Source organism: Lissotriton vulgaris, chromosome 2_1, assembly GCF_964263255.1.
Source record: "Lissotriton vulgaris chromosome 2_1, aLisVul1.2, whole genome shotgun sequence".
Lineage (NCBI taxonomy): Eukaryota > Metazoa > Chordata > Amphibia > Caudata > Salamandridae > Lissotriton > Lissotriton vulgaris.
Genome location: NC_141687.1, coordinates 1,685,621,457 through 1,685,648,041, shown reverse-complemented (window position 1 = coordinate 1,685,648,041; position 26,585 = coordinate 1,685,621,457). Strand labels below are relative to the sequence as shown.

At 44.4% G+C, this 26,585-nt stretch overlaps 1 protein-coding gene across 1 annotated transcript in view; it reads left to right on the top strand.

The window, feature by feature from the left end:
* The window catches only part of LOC147733096 (uncharacterized), a 66,213-nt gene that overhangs the window by 4,414 nt on the left and 35,214 nt on the right, over positions 1–26,585 (top strand). Inside the window, exons 2-3 of the mRNA XM_086955741.1 lie at positions 2,074–2,165; positions 25,182–25,946. Coding sequence (XP_086811867.1) covers positions 2,081–2,165; positions 25,182–25,946 — 850 coding nt within the window. The 5' untranslated portion in view covers positions 2,074–2,080. The remainder of the gene's footprint in view (positions 1–2,073; positions 2,166–25,181; positions 25,947–26,585) is intronic.

Here is a 26,585-nt window from a genome sequence, read left to right as displayed (position 1 = left end):
AAGCAAAAAGCAGAGCTAGAAAAGTACCTACAAGCGTAGCATGAAGAAACAGGAAGCGTAGAGTGGTGCAATCAAAGACGGGTTGTGCGAGATGTAAGAGAAAGACAGAAGGCGAACTGAGGAAAGGTTTGGGGGTGTTTTGTGTGGGATATGACTAAGGCAAGGGTACGGGTGTAAGGGAATGAGAGGGAAACTGTGAAGAGACAGGTGTACGTTATGTATATAAAAAAGACAGCAGGAATGGGAGAGATAGAAGGAACAGAAGAGAAAGTCAAAAAAGAGATAAAGAATGGAAGAGAAAGGAGTAATAGGAGAAATGTAAAAGGGAAAAGGGAGTGGTAAGACTAAATACATAGGAATGGACACAGACGGGCTGCAAAAGGAGAGAAACTGTCTAGAAGCAACCAGGGAACAAGCAAGAATAAAATCTAAGGGCAGAAGCAAAGTAGGTGTTAGAAGTAAGAGATAATGCAAAGGAAATGCTGGGTAAAAGGAGAAATGGATAAGGGGAGAGACCTGATGTTAAGGTGAATGCATGGGGGAGACAGCGTGGGGTAAGAAAAGATAGGCGATATAGGATTGGTGAAAAGAGATCCAGGAGAGAGGTATTGGTAAGGAAAAGAGAGGATCAAAAGGGAAGACTGGAGACAGTGGAAAGATAAGGTGAGAAAATAGAGGAGAGGAGAAAGGATAGTAACAGGTGATTGTGAAAGATAGATACACCCTGATGGACTAAGGTGAGAATGGGAAAGGTTTAGAGTGAAAGGACAGTGCAATAAAATAAAATAAAAACAAGAACTGGAGAGAGGATGTAGCCTAACGGCCAGAGTGGTAGGCCTCAAAGCTAAGGAAATGGGTTCGAGTCTCGGCAGCGACGCTCAACATTCTGTGATTCTGGGCAAATCACTTAAACAAAATTAATGTGTCCATCTGTAATGCAACTGGTGCTCGGGTAAAGTGCTCTGATGCCTTCTAGTTGAGTTCACGCTGTATAAAACTTTAAAAGGTAAAAAAAGTGGTGAGAGCAGGAGAAGTGAAGCATTGTGTGGGGGTTATAGATGGATGAGACTTATGGCAGAGAGACCACAGACAACACCTAAAATATTCAAAGTAGAGAAGTTGGTGTAAAGCATAGCCCTAGCCCTATCTCTCCCATTTACTACCTTGTATTCTAGAAGACTAGCCCCAAAACAGTTATAGGGCGCCCCCCTCTGAAATAATGAGAGCCCACCACCTATGGGCGCCAGCTGTGAGTGGACACGAACTGTGATGATGAGTGAGATCTAGAAGATCAGTGCTGAAGGGAGAGAAAAACAATGGAGTGAAATGTGGCCTCAGTGGCTGAGATTAGTTAAAGCATTCCACCTATCATTTTTGTATTTTGGTGGGTGAGACATTATGAAGAAGATCTCCAGAGGGAGTATAGGGCGGGCCTTGACCTGCGGTTGGAGTGTATACAGACTGAAATAGTGCTCGATTAAAGTCACTTATCCACACGTACCTGTTCATGAAATACAATGTTTTAAAGACTTGAATTCTTTCATGTCACATGTGAACAAAACCTCTTGCTTGCATGATTGACAGGTGCTGTAGTCTGTAACAGCAGGCTCTTTGTAAATACAAGAGTAGTGTCTTTTATATGTGAACTTAAATGTTTAAGATTAGTCCTTTTAACCACCAAGATCTCACTAGAAAAAGGTAATTTGGAGCATAATACTAAAATTAATACATTTTAAAATATCCTATATATGTTGTCTCCCAATACAAGTTCATAGAACCTAATCATGTGACAGAAAGGTGTTACTTACAGCAAAAACGTATCTAATGAGCAGGTGGGAGGATCTTCTCCCCAAGGAAATACAAGACATCTTTAAGGAGAAGATATGATTCATGAATACAAGCTGAGCTCACTACTCTCCCAAAATCCTTCTTCAACTTTCCAGGTCTGGAAACTAGGTCAAACTCTGCAGTTATGTGCAAATGTAAAACCTTGAATAATATAGCTGCTAGGCCTCCTAGACTCATGAAACAATACTAAAATATATGGGAATATTTTATTTTGTTTTCACACAGCTATGAAATGAAAGACAACCCAGCGAAAGAAATGAAGTTGCTCCTGGGACTGGCGCTGCTGCTCGCCTGTTTTGGAAGAACATACTCTGGTGGTGAGTAAAAAACCTTTTAATACATTTTGCCTCTGACCACACTAACTTTAGATCTGACAGTGCAGGCAGAAGCTGCCTAGCGGATGCCTGAAGTTGGATCACTGAAACATAGTCCAGGAAGTGACCCACTGAGCAGAAGATCATTATGACCCACCCAATCCAGTGGTGGCAGGTGAACTTGGAAAGGGTGGGGCTTATACGACCAACTAAAAGTGGACTGCACAAGCACGCCTTTCTTCCTTTTTGAGGTTTTGGGAGCGTTGTCCTCTGAGTACATTTTGAAACTAAAAAAATCTCACAGGTTATAAAGAGGCTGTAATTAAATATTTCTTTATTTTTGTGGCGTGCCAGTCAAACCTCTATTGGTGTCTCCCTTTAAACAAAACTGAACATTGTGGCAAATCAGGGTTTATTTCAGCACAATACAATGTAACAAGACCTTTCATTTCTCAAAATGCACATAGCAACGTTCTTTTCTAAAAATTTCCATACTGCCGGTTGTAGTCACTGATTTATGTTAGAGGAGAATCTACTTGTTAGGGGCAGGGTGGAAGGAAGCAAAACCTTTACAAACTTTACAATCATGGACTACTGCTGAGAGGTAGACAGATCTGACAGGCTCATACAGTTGTGCACCAATCATAGATGCCAAGGCCTCACACAGCAGGTGTGAACATCATAGCAGATCTCCCCACAATCTGCCCCTCCAACCTGCCGGTTCAGGACTATTAATGTCAAACAAAATATATCAGGTTAGACAACCAAGTGCAGTAGCCAGATAACTGGGCTATGATCATGATAAATACCATAAAGGGACATGCAAAGCCGTTCAGAACTACCAGTTTACAAAAAATTATAAACTGGGGGCCTCTCTTTCATATTTCTTCTTCCATCACACTGCGGAGCATTGCGACCCATGATATAATAACCACAACTTTTGTGGTCATCACACCTGACATGGAAATACTTCCCACCTGGGATCAAACCAAAGACAACATCCCATCCACACACTCAACACTGTGTAGCATGCTACCCATTAAGGCAAGCGCATCAGCAGCCAACATAGTGGTAAAAAGCGCTATATACATGTTTCAACACAATACAATATGATAGAAAGCTTTCCTAAAATAGACGATTGAATGCCTCCACACAAGTCATGAAATAAAAGCCCTGGCAGACAGTAAGTGCCCCTGATATCGAGCCAACGACAGCAATAAAGTCCCAAACTCAGCATGAACCAGCCATCAAATATTTGCTTTAAACATACTTCAGACATTCAATAATTTTAAACCAAACACCAGCTTGCCGGACTCTGAAAATGCAGAGATTTTAACAATAAAATACAAAATGTTAATTTTAGATAAATAAGCCCCATACCCTCGAAACAGAAGCTTATTTACCATATTTTCAATTTTAGTGCATACATGTTTGGGCCCTAACTTGTCTTGCCATTTTTAAAGGTATTCAAATGCCCAACATGCATCAATTCATTTAGCATTTCATGTCTACTTATAAGAATTAGGTACTATGGATGTCCATCAGTAGGCAGCACATTTTACTCCCATCATTCTAGGGATAGACAGAAGTATGCGAAGAACAGCCTCAATATTTCAGGGATTCTCAAACCTGCATCGACGCCATCACTATGCAATTGATAGATCAAAAATGTCCAATGCATTGTAAGACAAGTACCATTACACCAGGTCTAGCAAAACTATTGTCTAGAATGGTCACAGCATGTTAATGATCAGAAACTATTGCGCCAGAGGCTGCCACAGTGTCATTAAGAATGGCAGCACTATATTAAAGCTAGGTCCCCTCAATGTCAGGGATAGCCAAATGCTGTCAAAGGTGACAGTAATCTATCATGGATGAGCCAGTATTGTGCTTGGACTAGCCAGGATGGCATCAAACAATAGTTACATATATCATAGGTAAGTCACCATTATGGTAGGGGTAGCTAGAAACTCAAATAGTATGAGCAGACTGTTTAGAGATCATTATGATGTTGTCACCCAATGTCACCCAAAATGCAACAGTATTTCAAGGATGGGACACCATTATGCCTGGAAATGTGTCATGCTTTCCTTACCTTTGCTTCTTCCCTTATAATATATGGATTGTACAATTTGGACTAGAGCTGGTGGCGTGTTCGTTTGCCCAAAAGTGAAAAAGACTAATGTTGGGTAAACTTTGCTCTCATCTGATCCACAAAATAGTACATGTAACAAGAAAAGAAAAATCTGCATTCATTGATTCATCCTGCCCTCTACTAGTTGTGACACCTTCTCTAGATGTTTTCTGGTTTAATAATGTTCTTTATGTTATTAAGATGGAGGATAAATCATAACAGTAATATAGATGTAGTCTGACCTATATATAGAGTAAATGCTACATCTACATCTACATCTAATGTGACACCATCTCTAGATGTTTTCTAGTTTAATAATGTTCTTTATGTTATTAAGATGGAGGTTAAATCATAACAGATATATCGATGTAGTCTGACCTATATATAGAGTAAATGCTACTTTTGTAGCATAATTCACGATATTTCTGTAACACTGTCTTACTTAATTCTATCAAAAGGAGGGTGCTTTATGTCATCCCTCATTCTTCCTTTCACCACACTGACTAATTTTTATGTACTTGAATTCTAATTGCTGGGCTCAACAATGTTCCTGTTACCTAATTACCGAGAGCTTCCTTGATCCATTTCTCTGGACTTCTTTTTGCCCCATTCTTTATAACTCAGTTCACTGGCGTATGCTTTACATCATTCTCTCGAGCATTCTATACACTAGGGGCCAGATGTAGGTGGCCATTTACCGACCGGTAACGGCCGATTTCGGCCGTTACCGACCGGTAAATGGTCATTTGTGATGTAGGGGCCCTATTTTACCGATTCGGTAAATTTACCGAATCGGTAAATTTACCGAATCGGTAAAATATCGAATCGGTATTTTTACCGATTCGGTAACTTGCAGATGTAGATGGGACTCTTCTGAGTCCCACAGGCCTTACAGAATCGGTATTTTACCACCCAATCCAATTGGGTGGTAAAATACCGAATCCAGGTGTGCATGCACATGTGTGCATGCACACCTATGCCATGTGACAGACAGACATGCCCTTAGGGCATGTCTGTGTGCCACATGGCACGCGTGCCTGAATTCTGGGTGCTAGAGGGTGTCAAAGTGACACCCCCTGCACCCTTGCAACATTCGGTATTTACCGAATCGGTAAATACCGATTCGGTAATGCCCATTGATTCCCATGGGCTTCAATGCCCATAGTAATTAATGGGCATTACCGAATCGGTATTTACCGATTCGGTAAATACCGATTCTTACAGAATCGGTAATTCAATTACCAATTCTACCTACATCTGCCCCCTTCTATTTTACTGAATCTGTAAAATTCGGTATTTATGAATCGGTAAAACAGAATTACCTACATCTGGCCCTAGAGGTCCCCGCATACATTCTCCACCCTTACTTTTCACCATTTATAAAAGTCCCTTTCAATCACTTCTCTATAGTTCCCTTCAATTCATGGGTTCTAGTTTTCTTTATGGCTTCTGCTACATTTCCGTTTAGCACAGTTGTGGCTCATACATTACATTCACGAGACTTTTTTTATGCCTTTCATTGACATTCCTTTATCTCAATCTCAATCAGTTTAGCTCTCTTTGACAAATCATTTTTTCCCTTTAATCTGAATTACTTTCAGCAAATTTGGTAAGGTCCTGTATACTCTCTTCTGCAGGCCTCCATCTTGTCCATTCTGTGGAATTCTCCATCTTCGATTTTAATGAGTTTAATTTACCATATTCTTAGAATTCCCATATCCATTGCCATTAAAATTGCTTTCAGCCAATACCTTTCAGGCTCAAAAAAAATATCTAGAGGACCCTCTTTACCCATTCCGTAATTATTGACTTGAAGGAGTTGCAGTATCTTTTTACTCTCAACCCTTTTATATAATAACAGCATTATCTTTATAAAGAGATTGTTACTGCAAATGTGTAACCATGTAGCACTATTTATAACATGTTTTATTATAACTCCACTAAATAATATTTAGTTTATCAACCTGAGAAACCTAAGACAGATAACAATTTGAGGGTCGCCTTCCTGGAAGAACAGCAATGGCTTACAAATTGTATTATTTAGATTTAGAGGGGCCTATTTACAAGCCCCTGCGTCACATTTGCGCCACTGTTGCATCACTTTTTGTGACGCACCAGTGGCGTAAAAAAATGCGCAATGTTGCTCCATATTTACAAAGTGACGTATCTAGGTATATGAGCCCCTGCTCTACATTATACCTGCGCCAGGTATAATGTATGCAGGGTGGGCATTCCCCCACAAGAAAGGGTTGTAGGAGTGGAGCAGCGAAATGTATGTGATTTCGCTGCGCCACTTCTAGGACACCAATGCATCAAAACCGTATGCCTGCCTCATGGCAGGCGTAAGGGTGGCGCAGGCCCTTTCACATGGGGCTTGCCCCATGTGATAGGAATATTGCTGGAGTTGCATCAGGCTTTTGACACAACTTCAGCAATGCGCCACTTTTAGCGCCAACAGATACGTCAGTTATACTGACGTATCTGTCATTCCCTGCGACATGATGCGTCATACCGTAAACATGACGCATCATTGGTCTTGCAAGGAGGGCACACTGAGAAGTGGCGCATCGCTACTTTCATGCAGTGATATGCCACTTCTCGTAAATAAGGCCCCAAGTGTTTATCTCAACGATCTGTCCTTGCCATGCCTTTATGTGTAGCCAGGAGAAAGAATAAAAACATATTGTTGAGTAAATAATTGAAAACAAAATCACAAAAGGACTCCATCTGAGAGGCCTTATCTTTGGGTACTGTGGCTAGTGCACACTATCCATGACAGGGGCGGCTACTTATCTCTTGTGCTTTAAGCCTGTGTGCAGTATTCTTGAACTCTGCTTGGATAATTAAGTTGCTTCCTTTACTTACTCGCCTCCTCAATGGTCGCCAAGCGAAGAAGTCAAGGCTTCCCAGAGAAACCCTAAACCCCCTTCTCACATCCAAGTAATGACTGGTATAGGTAGAAACAACCTCCAACCTAGGCCCACTAAACGTCCCTCCCAACGCACAACCATCCCCCAAGCTCCTCCCCCCCAAGCCCACTCCAACAGCGACATGGTAAACTGGACGGTTATAAATTGCAGATCTGCAGCCAAGCACGCTATAGAGCTGGCTGATGCCATACTGAGTAACAACACGGACATTGCGTTCCTCACCGAAACCTGGCTCAATGAAACATCTTACACGCTCCTTGACCTCCTAGTCCCCCCTGGATTCTCCATCATTAAAAAAGACAGAATTGACCAACGTGGTGGCGACATTGCCATTATCCACAAGAACAACATCAACATAGCTGAATTCAAAACTTACTCTTTCTCAACCTTGGAATACCTTAACACCATCATAACACGCCTAAACAACAAAACAACAAAATGCCATCTCATATACCACCCCCCAGGAAATTCTCTGGTGTTCAGTGACCAAATCTCGGACCTACTAGCTCAGTGTTTCCTAGCAAACTCCGACAACATCATCCTGGGTGACTTCAACCTCACCTGGAACAATGAAAATGACACTGCTATACAGTCCCTAAATGAACTCCTTCTCACAAACGAGCTCACCCAACACTGCAAGGGTCAAACCCACAACAAGGGCTCTACCCTAGATGCTATCATAGCCAGAAACGAAAATATAATCATAAATAACATTCTCCCAATCGACTGGTCAGACCACCACATCATCCTTTTCAGTATCAATAAAACAGTAGCTCCTCCAATCAAGTCTCAAATCACCCACCAATGGACCAGAAATTTCAAAGACATCCCCCTCCCTGCCCTTCAAGAAACCATAACATCTCTGCTCCCAACCTGTTCGGACAACCTCAACACGGTCGAGCTCACCACTCTGTACAACAAAACAATGACAACTGCCCTTGACCAACTAGCCCCCCTAAAATGTAAAAGAGTTAGAGACATCCACTCCCGTGCCTGGTTCAATAACGACCTTAACTCCAAACGAAGAAAAGTAAGAGCCGCTGAGAGACTCTGGAGAGGGAACCCATCCACAATCAACCTCTCCCAACTCAGGAAAGAACGCAGTAACTACAAAAAACACATAATCGAGGAGAAAGCCTCCTTCTTCCCGAACGCACTAGACAAAGCCAAACCCCCCCCCAAAGAACTTTTCAACATCATCCAGAGACAGACCTCCAAGCCCATCAAAGCTAACCCCCCCTGCCTCCAAACTTCACTGTAACAACCTGGCTAAATTCTTCGATGACAAAATCTCCAATATTGAGCTCTCCCTAGACCACCACCCTCAATCCCAACACAGTAAATCCGCACCCCTAATGAAACCTCTCATATCCCCAGCCCACAACACGGTAACGGAAGCCGAGACCGCTCCTCCATCGATCCCCATAGTCACCCCTCACGACATTTACAACTCCCTTGAGTCCAACAAATGCTGCCTACTTGTCCTCCTCGACCTATCAGCTGCTTTTGACACGGTTGATCACAACCTACTCTTAGACGCCTTACAAAAACGCGTCAGAGCTGATGGAAATGTTCTAAAATGGTTCTCCTCATTTCTACATAACCGCTCACAACTCGAAAAAATCAAAAACTCAATGTCCGACACCTCCCCCTCAACTTGAGTTGTTCCACAAGGCTCAGTCCTCTCCCCCACACTCTTCAACATTTACATGGAACCACTAACTGCCATTCTAAAACAAGCAAGCATGGACTACCATCTCTATGCTGACGACACCCAGCTGTACCTCGAAGTCTCTTCCATCAATGACATCCTCTGCCTAAACTCCACTCTTTCAAAAGTAGAACATTGGCTAACTCTCAACCACCTCAAACTCAACCAAGAAAAAACCAAATCCTTGTCTTCCTCAAAGCACGAGCAACCAGCTCAGATCCAAGAATGGCTAAACAACCTTACCTCTCTAAACTGCAAACTCACTCCAGGAAACTCAGTCAAATCACTAGGGATCTCTCTAGACCCAAACCTCATCGTGACTTCCCACATCAAATCCACAGCAAAAGGCACCCTCTACAACCTAAAACTCCTCAACAAAATCAAACCATTCTTACCCCCCAATGAACTAAAAAGGGCAACCCAATCTCTAGTTCTATCCAGACTTGACTATGGTAATGCCACTCTAACCGGGACAGCATGAACACACACAACCCCCTTGAGAGCCACCCTAAATGCAGCAGCAAGAATGGTCTCAGGGACCAGTAAATTTGACCACATCACCCCTACTTTACAGGCCCTAAAATGGCTATCCATCGAAGCACGCTGCACCTTCAAATTGCCTGCCTCACACATAAAGCCTTGCACACAGGCAAACCGGATTACATCACTGCTAAACTCACAAAAGCTGGTCAAACAAGAAACCTAAGGAGCTCCAACTCACTCCTCTTAATCCCCCCAAAAAGACATACACAACAAGCCCTCTCCTGCTCTTTCTCTGGGAATTCCCCAAAAATCTGGAACTCTCTCCCTCCTCACATCAGGACAAATCCCTCTTTCACAATCTTCAAGAGACAACTAAAAGAATTTCTCCTCAATCGCCATCTCTATGCATCCGGACAATTACCTCGTTCCTCTTGGTCCCCAATATCCTCGTTGATTTCTCACTGTACTTTATTGCTTACGTTTTCACTTTTATGTATGCTGTAAGGCGCTCTGATACCCCCGGGTCTTGTAAGCGCTATAAAAAACTCTGAAAATAAATTTAAAAAAAAGAAAAATCTTTAGAACAAGGTCCTGACAACAATCTCAGATATAGCATGACATTGAAAATAAACAATACACTGGATGCCAAGTTATTTCTTTCATGTGCAAAAAATAGGCCTATTCTAGAGGCTGTGCTCTGGAGTTAAAGAGGGCAAACACAAAAAAAGAAAGCCAACACATTGAATAAGCAAACTGATGAAAGTGACAATAAAGACAACCAGAACTGAGCAATGGGAGGGCTCTGAGCCTACTGTACGTTGATGGTATGGTCCGCAAGAGGCTTTCGCTTGCATGCAGTTAAAGGCTGTCTGTTAGGCGAGATCTAAAAACACACCAGTCAAAGTGGGCCCAGAAACAGTGTGGCACTAGTAGTGCTGGACGGGCCACTTATCCTATCAGTTTACAGTAATGCTCCTCCAATTCCCCCAAAAGAGGGCTGCACTGGGAGAGGCACTGGCTCTGCCCTAACCTCTATCTGGGATGACCTTGAAAACACAGTAGACCAGAACAGAGTTGCTAACCTTCTTCTCTTGGACCTTTAAGCAGCCTTTAACACAGTGGATCATCATAAACACATCCATAGATTTAACAAACTTGGAGTGGAGGGCACATCCTACAAACACCACAGACAGAGCCCGACTTGCTCCCGGGTGTTTTGGAATGCTGCTGAGCTGGGGGCTGATTTTGTTGATGGCAACCTGCGTGTGCTGAAAGACATTTGTTTTGCTTTGTTTATTTCAAAGCATACGCAGGTCTCCATCAACAAAATCAGCCCCCACCTCAGTGAAATCAGCCCACAGCTCGGCAGAATTCCAAAACGCCCGGTAGTCAGTCCGGCCCTGACAATAGAAACAATATTATACTTAACCCCCCCCCCCATTCTATTTAAACCACACAACATTTAAGCAGGAGTCCCTCAGGCTTAATTATCTCACCCATGTTTCTCAACAACTACATGACAGTATTACCAGATCTGATCAATGGGCTTCTACAACTACACAGATGAGACATAGATACTTCTTAAATTGGAAAGTTGAGAGGACTTAAAACAATTAAACTCTTGGAGTTGTAACGAATGGACGAAATGGAGCCACCTGAAATTCAATGCCTCCAAAACAGATATACTTTCTTAGGGCAAATCGAAACACTATGACCCTCTCTGCCCTTTGTCTGATGATCTAGGACAACCTACAACAATATCTAAGGATATAAAAATTGTTGGAAAACCAAGGCGCCAACCTGTGAATGAATCCACAAGTGGATATGGTAGCCACATCAAGCTTTCTCATAATGGAAACACTACAACTCATCTTCCCGCACCTAGTATTCCCACACAAGGATCAAGCTACCATAGATCTTGTCCGATAAAACTGGACTACGCTAATGGTCTGTATCATGGCCCAACTTTATCATCTATGAGTAGGCTACAAAGAATTCAGAACGGCTGTCAGGCCTCAATTCTAAAACATCAATACTTATTCTTTCGTGACCTATTTCAAGGCCTTCCAACAGTAACATTACAAATTTCCAAGAGTCCTGGTTCGAATAAAAATCCTTTGTATAGCTTTGAGAAGCTGACCCATCTTGTCCTTTTATGTTTTGGGACAAATCTGAGGTGTTTGTTTTCCACTTAGTGATTTTGACAATCATGCAAGCTTTCAGAATGTTCTACTATTTGAAGGCAAGAACAGGAGTATGCAGCTCCCAGTGAAGACAGGGAAGAAGGAAATGTAAGGGAGGCAGGTGGGTAGGGCACAGTACGGTGATGTTCCAGGTGTCAAAAGGAGGAAGGATAGAGAGGGAGTAGCTCCTTTTAGGAGACAGTGCCCTCACTCACCCCAAGGGTTGTCATGCTTCATCATCGGGCAGCTCCTCGTTGGGGCAGCGCTGCGATGGGGCTCTATCCCAGCGGTATTCTCTTTTTGTTGATGTGTAGTCTTAGGGGTGAAGGGGCATATGTGTAGAGAGTAATATGAGTAGTGGGGGGAGAGGGTATGTGCAAGATAAAAATAGCTCTAGGGATCCCACAGGATGCCTTTATTGGTTGGGTCCCTATGCTATAGTAAAAACAGCAAACTGAAAAGTTGTGGCTACAGGGCGGTTCAGTCCCTCGAGCTCAAATTAGTGTATGTGCGGGGAAGGGGGTCAACATATTTCCTGCCTATTATTGTCCATGGGATCTTGGGATTTCGTCATGACCAAGGGATCATTGTCTACTCAAGTAGGGATGTGTAAATGTTTGTCTGTGAAGTGCCATACCCTGTAATTTGAACTTAAGATGTAGTCTAACATAAACAGATATACAAAATACTAGACCTGGGCGGTAAATTACGTTCCTCTCACGGAATTTGGGTACTTTCGTGTTCCGCAGGGAATGCAGAATTGCCAAAAATTCTGCTATCTGCGGCTTCGTAGCATTTTTTGCTTTTTCACGCTTTCAAATTGCATGTTAGCGAGCTATTTCCCCCTGAGCAAGTAAACAGCATTCGCAAACAGTAAAAAAGCATCGCAAACGGGCGGAACATGCAATTTCGCGTGTTCGCGGAACTCTGCTTGCTTGCGGAGATTTTTTACCGTTTTGAGGAGTTTCCGTAGCGCGACTATGCAAATTCTGCCCACCCCTACAAAATACCTGCACAGGGGTTATCTTGGGTGTGTAACTCTTTTACCCTGACTAGAGTGGTGAGTTCTGCCTGGACTAGGGGCATACCCTAGCCAACCAGAAACCCCATTTCCAACTCCTTCTGAATGAAATGTCAGTGCCATAAGCCCTGCTGATTATTAACAAGAGGTTACTTGGTGCAGTGGAGGGGTCAGAGGCCGGAAAGGGGATGTGATACAGTACAAGGGCATGGAGTTGGGAGGTTACCGGAGCTACCAGCCTTCATTCTATTTTCCGCACAACTATGTATGACCTAAGCAAAGAACAGCAATCAGACAGTTAAACATTGGGCACTAGCACATGATGGACTATCCTGCAACAAATATTAGGACATTGAAATGTTGGGAGCTCCATTGAAAACAATGGAATGGTCCGAGCTTTTAATGGTCTGTAGAAGCCTTGAGTTCCAACATTCAAATGCTGTCGTTCACAGGTGTTGCTGTGAAATAAGGGGCCCATTATGATAACGGGTAGATCGCCACAGCCCGTATTGCGGGGGCGATCTGCCCGCCAAAAACCACCGGCCGCCTCTAATTTCCCCCGGCCACCTTACCATGGCGGGGGGACCCCAGAGGATGGGGAGACCGTCAACCGGTTTTCCGCTGGTCGGCAATCCGCCCGATTGCCTACCGGGTGGAAAAGCAGTTCATATGGTGGCCGTGTCTGGTAGACACCGCCATCCATATTACTATGAGGGTGGGGATGTGCCGCTACGGAAAGGCAGGCAGTTTTCAACAATGGGGGCCCGTAGCGAGCCCCCATGGATTCTGGGGGGTGCACATGGAGATACCTATGGTACCCCCCAGCAGTTCCATGCAAAACGTGGCAGGCACCGCGCGGTCCCTGCCATGTTGTGCATTGAAGTGCACAGCATGCCTTCCTGGCATTGTGGCGGGCGGTGCTGAGTGCAACACCCGCCACAATGCCAGGAATGCAGGATACGCCCGCCACTGTAGCGGGCGCATCCAAATCGCCCACACAGGACCCCTGCCCTTATGGCGGGGGGTCCCATTCCCCAAAAGGATGGCGGGCGGACAAAGTCATCCCACCATCCTAATGACCCCCTAAGTCTTCACTGAGCCCGAGGAGATTTCAGTCCCCTCAGCTCCTTGAGGCCTTTGTTAAATCTCTTAGAACATTCAGCCCTCTAGTGGCAGAATGTTCTAATAGCCTTATAGACCTGCATAGCTGCTTATTCCTGTATAAAAGTCCTACTCCTTTGTTACAGGCCCTTACTCAGGCCTTTAATGCTGGAGTGGGTCTTTAAAGACCGGTATAGCTGGCTTTGGCAGGCCACAATACTGTAGCACAACACTGGAATGTTGAGAGCTCCAGTGAAGACAATGGAGTAGCTCTTGGCTTACATTGTCTGGTATAAGCCCAGCTATACTGGTTGTAAAAGGCCCTCTTCCTCGTTATAGGCCCTTGCCTGCTGCTCAGGTCCATAACTCGGGTTCAGGGCGTTTAACAACAGGTATAGACCTTGACGGCAGGCTATAAGACTACATTGAATCACTGAGTAGAATGAAGCTTTCAGAACCTCAAAGCAAGAAACAGTCGACCTGATAGGAACGTCATTTTACCGAGAAAGGTAAATCTAAAACCATTACCTATGAGTCCTTTTGCCTTCCTTTAACCTTACTTGGTATCTGAGACAATGTTTTCGAGATATAGGAAGCCCAGAATCTGATTAAGAACAATCCCCTCAGTCAGCGACAATGGGTAATAACCACTCGTTTAGCCCTAGTCCACTTTCCTGCACCCGGGAATAATCTCAGCACCCTTCCAGATGGAAGGAATTGATGCATGAGACTAGACCTCTTAGCCAAGGTTCTTACCTGGATAGGACTGTAAGTATTTCTCAGGCCTTAGTGCTCTGCATGTTTTTTTGAACTCTGTGCTTTTAACACCTCATGTACAGTGAAAGTTGAAATGGAGATAAGAGCACTGATACAACCTGCAGAGTAACAGATGTAGATGCATCTGAATCAAGCTAATAGTTGAAGGTTTATCCCCATTATATCGCACAACAATATTATCAGTTCCACTACCTTAACCTAACTACAAGTATCACACACATGCATAACAAATACATTGCAAGGTAATTCTAGGTGGATGGGAAAAATAATAATTATACTCCTATGTACAGATGTAGTGGTAGACAATATAGTGGATGAAATATTATTGTAGGTCAATATTATCGACTTTGATATGGTGTTATTCAACCATAGCCGAATATAATTTACAAAAATTCTGAGATTACAGGAATCAACACAGACTAAAGGCAATATAATAAAGACAAACGGGATGAGCAGAATTGATGAACCAATTCTTTGTTAAAGGACCTATACCGAGTGTGTATTGTAGGACTCAAAGGTCCTCGTACGGGATGCCCCTACAGCAGTTCAAAGGGAATGAACCCTAGGGACTTCTGCGGCACCTCACGGTAAGCAAACAAAAAGCACGGCAAGAGGCCATCCCATTTACGCCTCATGGGTTCCTCGAGACCCATTGTCATGCCCTTGAGGGTCCGGTTGAACCTTTCAACCAGCCCGTTACCTTGGGGGGTGCTAAGGAGTGGTGAACTTATACGTTATACCGCACTCTTTCTAGAGAGACTTCATATAGTTTAATATGAAGTTTGTTCTTCAGTCAGACAGCAGCTCTTGGGGAAACCCCACTAGGGAAAAAATCCCCATCAGTGCACTTCCCACCACGGGGGCTGTCACTGTCCGCAGAGGTTTGGCTTCCGGGTACCGGGTGGCATGGTCCACCAAGACCGGGATGAACCTGTTGCCCATGGCTGTCCTGGGGTCCAGTGGCCCCACAATGCCAATCCCCACGTACTCGAAGGGGATACTGACTACCGGTAAGGGCTGGAGCGGGGCTTCTGCTTTCTTCCGCTCTTCCCACTTGCCTGGCAAGTTTGGCAGGTCCTACAATGAGTGTCTGCACTCTTCTGCATCTGGGACCAGTAAATGTGGGTGACAAGCCATTAGAAGGTCTTGTCCTGCTCCAGATTCCAGCTAAAGGAACGTCATGAGCCAACCCCAGTAGGAAGGTTCGAAAGCACTGGGGTACCCCCAGCACACGGGTTGACCCAGGCTCCGCAACCCTAGGCTTGCTATACAGGAGATGGTTCTCCCAGTATATCCAATTTGAACCAGCCTGATCACCTGCTGCCTGGTTCGTGAGCTGTTGCCGTAAACCCACAAGAGAGGGGCATTTATTTTGCTCTGCGCAAAACTCTTCTCAGGAGGGCCCTCGTTCTTGCTGCTATGGGTCAGCTCAGGTAGGTCCCCCAGTTCAGCCACTTGTTCCCCTGTCGGTACCAGAGCATCCCCCTTGAGGTCTGCCTGCTACTGAACCGCAGGAACAGTGGGGGCTGGCCTCTCGCACCCGTCCTCTCTTTTTCAAGGGAGGTCACACAGACCCACTCCTGCAGACCCGACATCTCCAAGTGTGCATTTTGCTCCACTTTCGCCCAAGGGGAGCTCTCCAAATCATTGCCCAACAGGCAGTCTACAGGAATAGTGGGCCTTACAGCTACCTGAAGAGTACCTGAGACCATCCCCACTCAAAGGGAACCTGAGCCACCTCACACTGGCTCTGCCAGTTGTCTGCTGCCACCACTGGGCATAAAGCATGAGGGATTACCTGCTCTTTGGACACCAGCCAGCAACTGACAGCGGTCACACTCGCCCCGATGTCTCATAGAGCCTCCACCCTATGGCCATTGATTGTCACCCACTGCCTGTATTTTTTAGTGTTATCAGGAAGCTGGGTCCCTGGGACTATCTCACAGTCTCCTAGCGAGAAAAGGACCATTTCTGCAGGATCCACCCACCTTGGGCATCCGTCTCCTCCCTTCCCAGGGCTACACTCGCCAGCAGTGGAGGGGTGCCCCGGCAGAAGCCTTGGAGTCCTTCCGAGGACAGTCTGCAAAACTGTGACCCTCCCGGCCACACGTAAAGCACGTGAAGGGTCCCCTCTGAACAGGTTTACCCATCAGGGCCTCCAGTTTCTTCTCTTGGGGAGGCTGGGAACCTTTCCCTTGGTTCCCTTGGAGATTACTTTGGTACCCTTTCTTGAACTCCCGCTGTTTACCCCTGTCCCCCCACTCCTCTACTGGGGACCCTGCCCACCTTCGGCGGAATCTCCCACATGACCCTTGTGGACCCTGGTGCTGAGGGCAAGGACCAAAGCCGCCCCCTGCCTGCACCCACATCCGGAGCCCCGCTGCCTCCCTTTCCCCTGAAGTAAGGAACTAATGCTACAACATGCTACACAACATCACAGCTCCCTGATGCCGAGAAGAGCCTTTGTTTGTTTTCCTGGAGGTACTGTCCAGAGAGAGTCTAGTTGTGACTCCGGGCCCTCCGCTGCTCTCCTCGCAGGCCGGCTGTTCCCCGAGAACTCTTTTGTGCATTGAAGCGATAACTCCCGTTTGGATTATCTGTTGCAAGAGACACTTGAAGCTTAAGTCTATTTTTGATTAACTGTAAAGCATATTCGTACTGTGGAATATTTTGCCGTTAAGGTCTTGTGTTAATTATATAAAGCTTACTTATTGTTTATACATCCCGGTGTGGTATCCGTCTGTAGTGGTTCATCTATATTACTGAATGTGTTCACAAATGCTTAACACACTGCCTCTGAGATAAGCCTGCCTACTCGTGACAAACTACCAAGGGAATGAGCAGGGGTTATCGACATTGTTTAACTTCCTTGCCCACACGTGGACGAAGGGTCCCTACTTGACAAAGGTACATACCGTTGCCAACTAGAGACTACGGGTTCTAACACTAACGTATACAAAGAATGATGGATGGAATGATTAAATGAACTTAGCCACTGGTAATTATTTGGGCCTCATCCCAATCCATCGTTATTTTACACATAATGGCCACTTAATTTGAAACAAGCTCTGTGCTTGAAATAATGTCAGCCACTGGCAATCGTTCGGGCACATCCCATCCATTGTTTGAGCTCATATTAAGGACAAAACCAGTCCTACGTTGCTTGTATTCAGGTTTAGGGATGACTTGGCTTGGTAGTTCGGGCTGGACTGCTCCCATTGGAGCAGGGTGAAGACTTATTTGCATATGGCTTGGTCCAAACTAAGGTGGTGTGGGTGGCAAAAATCGATAGATTAAGATGCAGCCCTGCGCAATTGGTAATGCTTGAAATTATTTCAAACATTCCATCCATCACATTGTTGTTGCAGTTAATGCCCTTCGTGCAATGGGTATGCCTAGATTTGGGTTCAATGCTCACTGCTTCAAATTTGGAAGGAGAAACCCTTAGTGAAAAGGGAGAGGGTTAAAAGTCGCGAAACAATACAAGTTCCCTTTTCATCAAATCAGAACGAGAGACTTTCGTCTCTAGGAGATTTATGGCGGGCGCTTAGGGTGAGCCAAAACAAGTATCACAAAGTTGTGTTAGGATCACTGAATTTACAATCTATTTCGTACCCCTTACTCAACATCATTATGACCGAGTTAGCATTGTGAAAAAATATAGATCTTTCAACTGTGACATGTATAAAGAAGAAAATTTATTATAAATTATTTTTTGTTCAAGCCGATTTTGGAAACATACATTCATTGATAAAAGATTTATTTTTGTTAAAAACACATGATGTAGCAATAATCACAAAAGAGTTAAAAACAAGATGCACTTCACTGAATAACAGATTTATCACACAAACAGAAAATTGCTCACTGCGCCACTGGAATCAAGCTACACCTGCATGATGAGCTCTTATCAGGGTGAAACCAGTCATTGGTTGCCTGTATTCTGGTAAATGGAGGACCTGGTTTGGCAGTTCAGGCTGGACTGCTCCAATTGGAGCAGGGTAAAGACTGAGTTGCAGATGGCTGGGTCCAAACTAAGGTTTTATTTTTATTTATTTTTATTTAAGAGGTTTTATATAGCGCTGGCCAGACCCGAAGGTATCAGAGTGATTTGCAGCAGATAGGAGAGAAATCACACAAAAGAGACAAAGGAAAACATGAGTGTTCAAAAGTTTGAGAGTGCTGTGCATCAGAGGTGTGTCATTGAGGTAGAGAGGTCCAGAGGTAGTGCACAAAGTCTTAGGCTAAATTTTCCTCCGAGAGGCGGTGCACAAGATGGGGGTTAGGGAGTGGGGATGAAGTAGGGAGTGGAGTGGAGGAGCATTGCTAGTAGCTGCAGAGTGGAGCCTTGTCTGTTCCAGATTTCAGTTCGGGAAGGCACGGTTGAGGTAAAGGTCTTTTGAGAATCTTTTGAATTTTACAAAGGAGGGGATAGTCCTGATATTAACAGGGATGAAGTTCCAGATTTTGGATGTGTTTCCTGCAAAGTAACGTGCAGCAGTTTTTTGTGTGTGGGTTTTTAAAGGGATGAGTAAGAGGGTGTTGGAGCTCCTGAGGTTTCTTGACTGGCCGGCTTTCTTAAGTTTGGTGGCCAGGTATTCTGGTTTCCCTGTGTGCAGAGCTTTGTGCGTGAGGCAGGCAGTTCTAAAGCTGGCACACATTTCAAATGGGAGCCATTTTAGTTCTCTGAGTGTGGGAGATAAGTGGTCATATTTTTTAACTCCAGTGACCATTCTGGCAACAGTATTGAGAGTTGTTTTGAGTGGCGCTAAGTGGGAGAGAGCTGTACCGGAGAGGACTGCGTTCCCATAGTCCAGTCTAGACAACACCAGTGATTGGGTGGCTTGTTTGAGGTCCATGGTTTGGGTCGAAGGGTTTCATTTTGTTGAGAAGCTTCAGATTGAGGAAGGCACTCTTCGCTGTGTTCTTAATGTGTTTGGTCATGGTTAGTTTTTGGTAAAGGGTGATTCCTAGCGATTTTACCGAATTTGGCAGGGTGATATTACTGTTGAGAGCATCGATTGCTTTCAGCCACTCTATGATTTGCGGGTTTTCTTCTTTATTGGAGATTAAAAGGATTTCAGTTTTTTCTTGATTGAGTTTAAGGTGGTTTGTTGATAGCCATTGTTGAACTTATCTAAGACTGTTGTTAAGTCTTAGAATGTCGTTAATGGACGAGGTTTCCAAGTAGATCTAGGTATTATCTGCCTATAGGTGGAAGGGTATGTTGGCTTTTTTCAGAATGGTGGTGAGGAGTTCCATGTATATGTTGAACAGCTGAGGGGAGAGTACTGATCCTTGGGGGACACCTCTGTTGACGGGGAGTAGGTCGGTCGTAAAGGATTTGATTTTTATCCTTTGGGAGCGATTGTGAAAGAAGGAGAACCATTGAAGGACCACCTCGTCTGCAGCTACTCGGTCTTTGAGAGCCTTCATGGACAGATTGTGATCCACTGTGTCAAAGACTGCCGAAAAGTCTAGGAGGATGAGTAGGCAGCAATGGTCAGTATCAAGGGACTTGAGGATGTCATTCACGATGTTAAGGATCGTGGTTTCGGTTCTACAGCCTTTTCTGAAGCCTGATTGATGGTGGTCTAGCAGGTTGATATTGTCAATGTGCTGGTTCAGTTGACGGAGAATTAATTTTTTGAGGACTTGGGCTAGGAAGGGGAGATTGGAAACAGGTTTGAAGTTGTTCAGGTCATTGGTGTCCAGGCCTGGCTTTTTCAGTAGTGATGTGACTTGGCCGACTTTGAGGCAGTCTGGTATGATGCCGGTTTTTAAGAAGCTGTTTATGATTTTGCACCAAAGTGGTCCAAGGGAGAGTTTCAGCTTTTTGGCCATTTGGGTGGGTAGGGTCGAGGATGTGGGATGAGGGCTTGGAGGAGGAGATCAATTTGAGAATCTCTGCTTCTGGTACAGGGTCAAAGGATTTCCAGTCTTTCGTGGGGCACAAGCTAGAGGTGGTTTCGATTGCTGGGGCTACGTTTTTGAAGGCGGGATTGAGGTTGATGTCAAGTGATAGCTCAATCTTGAGGATTTTGTTGTTGAAGAAGTTTTCGAAGTTGTCACATAAGTCTTTGGAGGCCTGGACTGGGGTTGTAGAGGACTTGGAAGTTTGTTGCTTGATGATGTTGAAGAGTTCTTTTGACCTGTTTTTCGCGTTGTCAAGCGCGGTGCAGAAAAAGTAGTTTTTTTCATTATTGATATGTTTTTTGTACTTTCTTCTTGCTGTTTGGTGTTTCTCGCAGAGGCTAGAGGAGGGATTCTTTCTCCATAGACGTTCTGTGGCTCTAAGTTGCCTCCTGTCGTCATTAATGTCCTTGTTAAACCAGGATCTGGAGGGGATGTTCCTGGATTTTTTCAGTTTCAGGGGGCTAGTTGATCTAAGATGGAGAACATAGTTGTGTTGTAGTGGGATGTGACTTCTGTTGTTGAGAGACCATCAGGGGAGATGGGCCAGAGGGTGCTTATTTTTTCTTCTAAGACCAACTGTGTTGATCTGTGATAGGTTTCGTGTCCATGTGGGGGGGTCTTGGATGGGAGGTTGGCACATGATCGGTTGCGAGATGCGGAATAGGATTAAGTGATGGTCTGACCATTCGACCAGTAGGATGTGGTCTATTGTGATTGCGTCATGTTGGGCGATGATGGCATCCAGGGTTACCCCTTTGTTATGAGTTTCTTTTAAGCAGTGCTGGGTAAGGTTGTTGGAATGTAATAGTTTGTTCAAATTTTGTATTGTGACCTGTTTCTATCATTCCAGTGCAGGTTGAGGTCACCCAGAATTAGGTTGTTGCTATCTCGGAGAGAGCAGTGAGCGAGCAGGTCTGTAAGGTGTTCCGTGAAGGTGTTGCCTGGGGGATGGTATAGGAGATGGCAGTGTAGTAGTTTATTGTTGCTGATGTTAATGTTGGCGGTTAGGCATTCAAAAGAATTATAGTTGAAGGTATTGATTTCGGTCACTGACAGGTTGTTGTTGTGAATGATTGCTAAACCCTCACCTTTTTGGTCTTTCCTATCTCTGTTGATGATAGAGAAGCCCAGGAGTACGAGCATATCCATGATTGGAAGAAATGTGTCATTTAGCCAGGTCTCTGTGATGAAGGCTATATCTATGTCATGGTTGAGGATGGATTCAGCTAGCTGTGTGGCATGTTTAGTGGCTGATCTGCAGTTTATGAGCATGCAGTTAGTCTTTTTTTGGTTCTTTTGTTAGTGGATCAGTAGGGATGTTGATGAGGGGTGCTGGGGGCCTAGGGGGTTTCAGAATGGAGTGATCACTTCTGAATCCAGTGATCACCTGAATCAAGGATTGGGGGATGTGAGTAGAGGGGGTGGTGTACAAGGAGGCCAGCTCGATCACTTCAGCAGAAGACATGGCTTCCATAGTTCTATTAGGTCTCAGAGTATTGTTCGGGAGGTAGGATGAGGTCCAGCTGGGCTGCGGAGCGTTGGGGAGCCTATGGTGTGTGTGGTTGGAGATGATGGGAGTACAGTGAGGGTTTAAGGGGGGGCCTATGGAATGTAGTGAGGTTGCTTAGGATGTCATTCAGGCCCTGTATATAGCCACTTGGCTTTCAATCAGGGAGAGCCGGCGCCCCGTCTCTTCTTGAGACAGGACTAACTGACAATGTTGTGTTGTCTTCGGGTAGTTGTTGTATTGTCAGTTAGGGTTATGGAATTATGCTAGGGTGAGGAGGGTCATGTTGTGGTAATTGTTTTCTTTTGCAGGTATGCTAATGAGAGGGGCACCGGCTCTCCATGATTGAAAGCCAAGTGGCTATTACAATACAGGGGCTGAACAACATCCTAAGCAACCTCGCTACATTACAGAATAATGAGCCAGGCTGCAGAGTTGGGTGGACCAGACCGTTATTAGGGGTTGGTCAGTGCCTCGTCAGTGGGGTTCACAAGAAAGAGTAGAGCTACAGTATCTGAGTGGAAAGAGGTATTGCATAGGCAGGTACCAGATTTGCATTAGGAGCATAGGTGGCATGGTGGATTAAAATTGATGGATTGGGATGCAGCCCTAATTGATTGCATGTGACTGAGAATAATTAGGCATTCCATCCATCAACTTGATGTTGCTGCAGTTGATTTCTAAAAGAAGAAGCCAGGTTACCTGCAAAAGTTACCCTGCTTTTCTACAACAACTATGAACCTCAGCGTATACAACATCCTAGCAATCTGCCAAATATGTCACACAAATACGAGTGCATGTTTCCCAAGAGTATATGGCTCGAGGCTCTGGGATGCTCTTTACCATCCCCGAGAAGACTGCCAGAAGACAGTTATAATGCAAAATGTAATCACTCAAGTCTGAAAAATCGGGCCCTGCCTCATGTGCCTACATGCTAGTGTATTCCATCTGATTGTAGCATTGTGCCACTTGGTAAAAGAGGCACTGTGTCATGGGTATGACTTATACAATGGTCAAGCATTGGTGTATTATTCAAATGGTCTTAGTAGTATATTCTAGGGTTCAAATTTGTTATGCCAGCTTATGGTTGGAGGTTTTTTTAATGCTACCAAGAATGTTCCATACTTTCCCAAATGTCAAACAAATTCCCCTAACTCAGCCTCAATGCAAACCATGCCCCAGGTCCCTCACTCTGCTTTTTGGTTGAGCACACTCTGTCGCTTGTTGAGAAGTCTCAAGTCTCACACCACCCTACCATTATTGACTAAATTATGCCCATGGCAATCACTCAATCACTAAACTGATATGTGCATTGGCACCACTGTAATTCTTTCTGTTTATGATCCTCACTCCATTCTGAGAGAGCTAGCCCCCACTTCTAGGTGGGCCTACTTCAAATACTTTACTGTCTTTTTACGGCTGGTTTCTTTTTTAGCAGACCCTGACTGGTTTACAACACCAGTTGCTTGCCTTGGACTCTTGCTGTACAATTAATATAAAGAAGACGTAATGCAAGTGAGGGGTATAATACTTAGATTTAGGCCACACATAATATGAAATTAGAGGTAGAAACTATAGATATCAAACCATTGCTTTTAATACTAAATGGAGTGGGGGAACATTTTGCAAATGTGCATGACAGAGCAAAGGAAGCCATGATGACTGTACTATGTTCTAATTGTAGATATTGTGGTTTGACAATAGAGCCTCTATTTAAGTTAAATTGTGCAAAAATTGTGTCAGTTCTCTTTCATGGTCTGCCAGGATTAGCCATGGAGGTCATCTGTGATTTAAGAAATTTTAGGGATGGGTGGGACGCCATATCTTAGGGCTACCATCCAGCATAAGTACAGAGCTATATGTTTATGAATAGGACTGTGTTCGGTTGTATGTCATGACATTGTATGTATTACCACGCGTGCCATTACAACGTGGGGATTACAACGAAAGACGTTACAACGACTTTCGCTGCAGGGCGCTGGATAGTGGAATAGTTTAATTTTCTATTCCAACTCCAGCCCACGTTCACAGTAGGTAAGGTGTTGGATAGAAAATTAAACTATTCCCTATCCAACAGCGCCCTCCATCAAAAGTTGTTGTAAAGACTTTCGTTGTAATGCCTGCGTTGTAATGGCAGTGCGGGGTAATCCCTGCGTTGTCATGGCTGTTCCCCCTGCGTTCAGTTCATCATAAGATTGAGACTGAATGTATAACATTTATAGATTTCTTGACCAGTGAAGGTAGCCATAGTTGGGCTACTAAGTGTCCCAAAGATTTCGCACAAGGTGACACCAACTATGGAAAAAATACTAGAAAAAAACTATTGTTTGAAAAGTATGACATGAATTTCGATTGCAAATAAATAATTTCAGGTACCCGGGTGCAAGCAAGCAGGATCACTTTGAGGCAACTGCCCAAAGAAATATTTTATGGTAGACAGAATTTTATAAATAATAAAAATCATTGGCCCACTATTATGGCGTTAAAAATGAGTACCTTGAGTAGTGGGCTATATACTAAATGGTATCAATCCAAGGCTATGACGACAATTGTTACTTTTTCAGCTCGGGGTATTTCAGAATCATAACTTAAATATTAGAATGAATCATCTCCGTTGCCATTGTGAAACTTTCTAACGATTTAGGGCACTTAATGTTCGGGTATCCATTAGCGTTCGAAGCGGGATCTATATATCTCAAACTTGTTATAAATTAAGTGGAATTCGGTTCGTGCACGTAACATTTGAATATTTGTTGTTTTTTTTATCAAAGAAAGTGGAATTAGCTGTAGCTTTCGCTTGTAATGCAATTTCGTAATTTAGTCAACCAATTGTGATTTAAATTATGACTTAGACTTTAGCTAATTGTTTTAATAAGAATTGTGTAAGTGTTTTAATTGTATCAAATGTTAGACACTGCCTATGTTATGGATGAGAAGTGTATTAATATTAAACCTTGTAATAATAGTTAATCTAGCATATGCTTGTTGTGTTTGTGTGCCTGCTTTAGTGTGAAAGTCAATGGAAGTCAGACTTCATGGATGTGTGAGGGAGTGCATGTCTTATCATTTATTGATTGCCTGAGCTGTTCAATGACTGAAAAGGCGCTCGAATTATTATAAACCAGACCTATTGCAATTGCCAAAGCTTGTTGTCGTTTCTGTACTTGCATGTCCTTAAAAAAGAAAATACGGGCCAGACCCAGATGTCAACCCTGGACCGATATATTTTTAATACTCCCAATGCTTCTTTGTCCTACAGATGCCAGATATTCTACGGACTGTTCCCCGAACGCATCACCGCCTACCACTGTCGGAACATCGCCCGGCCCGACATTCGTGCGCTGCTTATGCAAAAATGGCTTCGCCGGGAGTGGCACCGGCAGCGAGTGCACCGCTGTCTCTAAATGCACCACGGCCAAGTGCTGTGTCCCAGGAAGCACCACCTGGAGCAACTCACTGAAGAGGTGCGTCGACGTCAATGAATGCGCTGATTCCGCCCTGAACACGTGCCCCCCTCAATCCTGCGCAAATGTCCCCACCAACTACTTGTGTTCCCTGAACCGTGAGCTCCAGTGTCCTACAGCTCCCTGTGACGACGACACCGACTGTATGAAGATCGGTGCAGAAATCAAGTGCGCCGACCCCTGTGAGAACTACCAGAATTTGTCTGGAGTCGCTCGGCTCTCCAATGCTGACTCCAAAGGCGCGTTCCCCACCGACCGGTATTTATCCGGCTGGTTCCGGTACATCGGAAATGCCGGAGTCCGGCTGCAGGAGGGCTGCACTGGACCAGTGAAGTGTGGCTCAGGACAGCCCTTCACCCTCCAAGAAGGAAGCCACCCGCTCCTGGGATCTGGGATCACAACCGCAAACCTCCTGTCAAACCAAATCGATAAGACCTGCAAAGATGCCAGCTCCATCCTGGTCAAGGCCTGCCCGAAGCCAGCCGGGGACACGAGCTCGAGCAACGGGTTCTACGTCTACAAGTTCTCGCGATTCCTGTCCTTTGAGGTTTACTGCACGGGTAAGAGGGCTGCAGAATGGACTGACTAGTTTATCCATTAGTGAGCGAGTGAAGCAATTGATTGAGTGAGTGGATGGGATATTTACTTTACGATCCAAACAGGCCGCAAGTCACTTACACTGCTTAGCGAGACAGCGCCTTGAGGGTTTTGACAGCTATTCACATTTACACAACCATCACCACCTCGTTCTTTTTCCACGATCCAGTTATTACCAAGCAGAAACATTATAAAGCACTATAATCAATCATATTATGATCTATAGGGTGGGAAATCTAGGAGTGGATCGGGGAAGACTTGGACTTGGAGTAATGAGGGTACAAATATGCGCAGTGCCTCAGAGCCAGGGTGGAGTGAAAAGGGTTGCCATATGGCCGGTACTTTAATGCAAGGACAGGGAATAAACGGGAATCTCCACAAAACCTGGTATTTATTCCGTTCTGAAATATAAATATTAAACAATAAACACAAGAAACTGAATTGCATTTTAGAGCTGTGTATAACATCGCTCTTTTTTAAAGAAAGCAGGGGGAGAATTATAAACAAGCATTGGTAATGCATTGGTTTCGCCTTTGTGATGACTAAATTACAGTTTTTATCAACCATCTTCCTGAAGAAAGAGAAAGCTGACAAATAACACA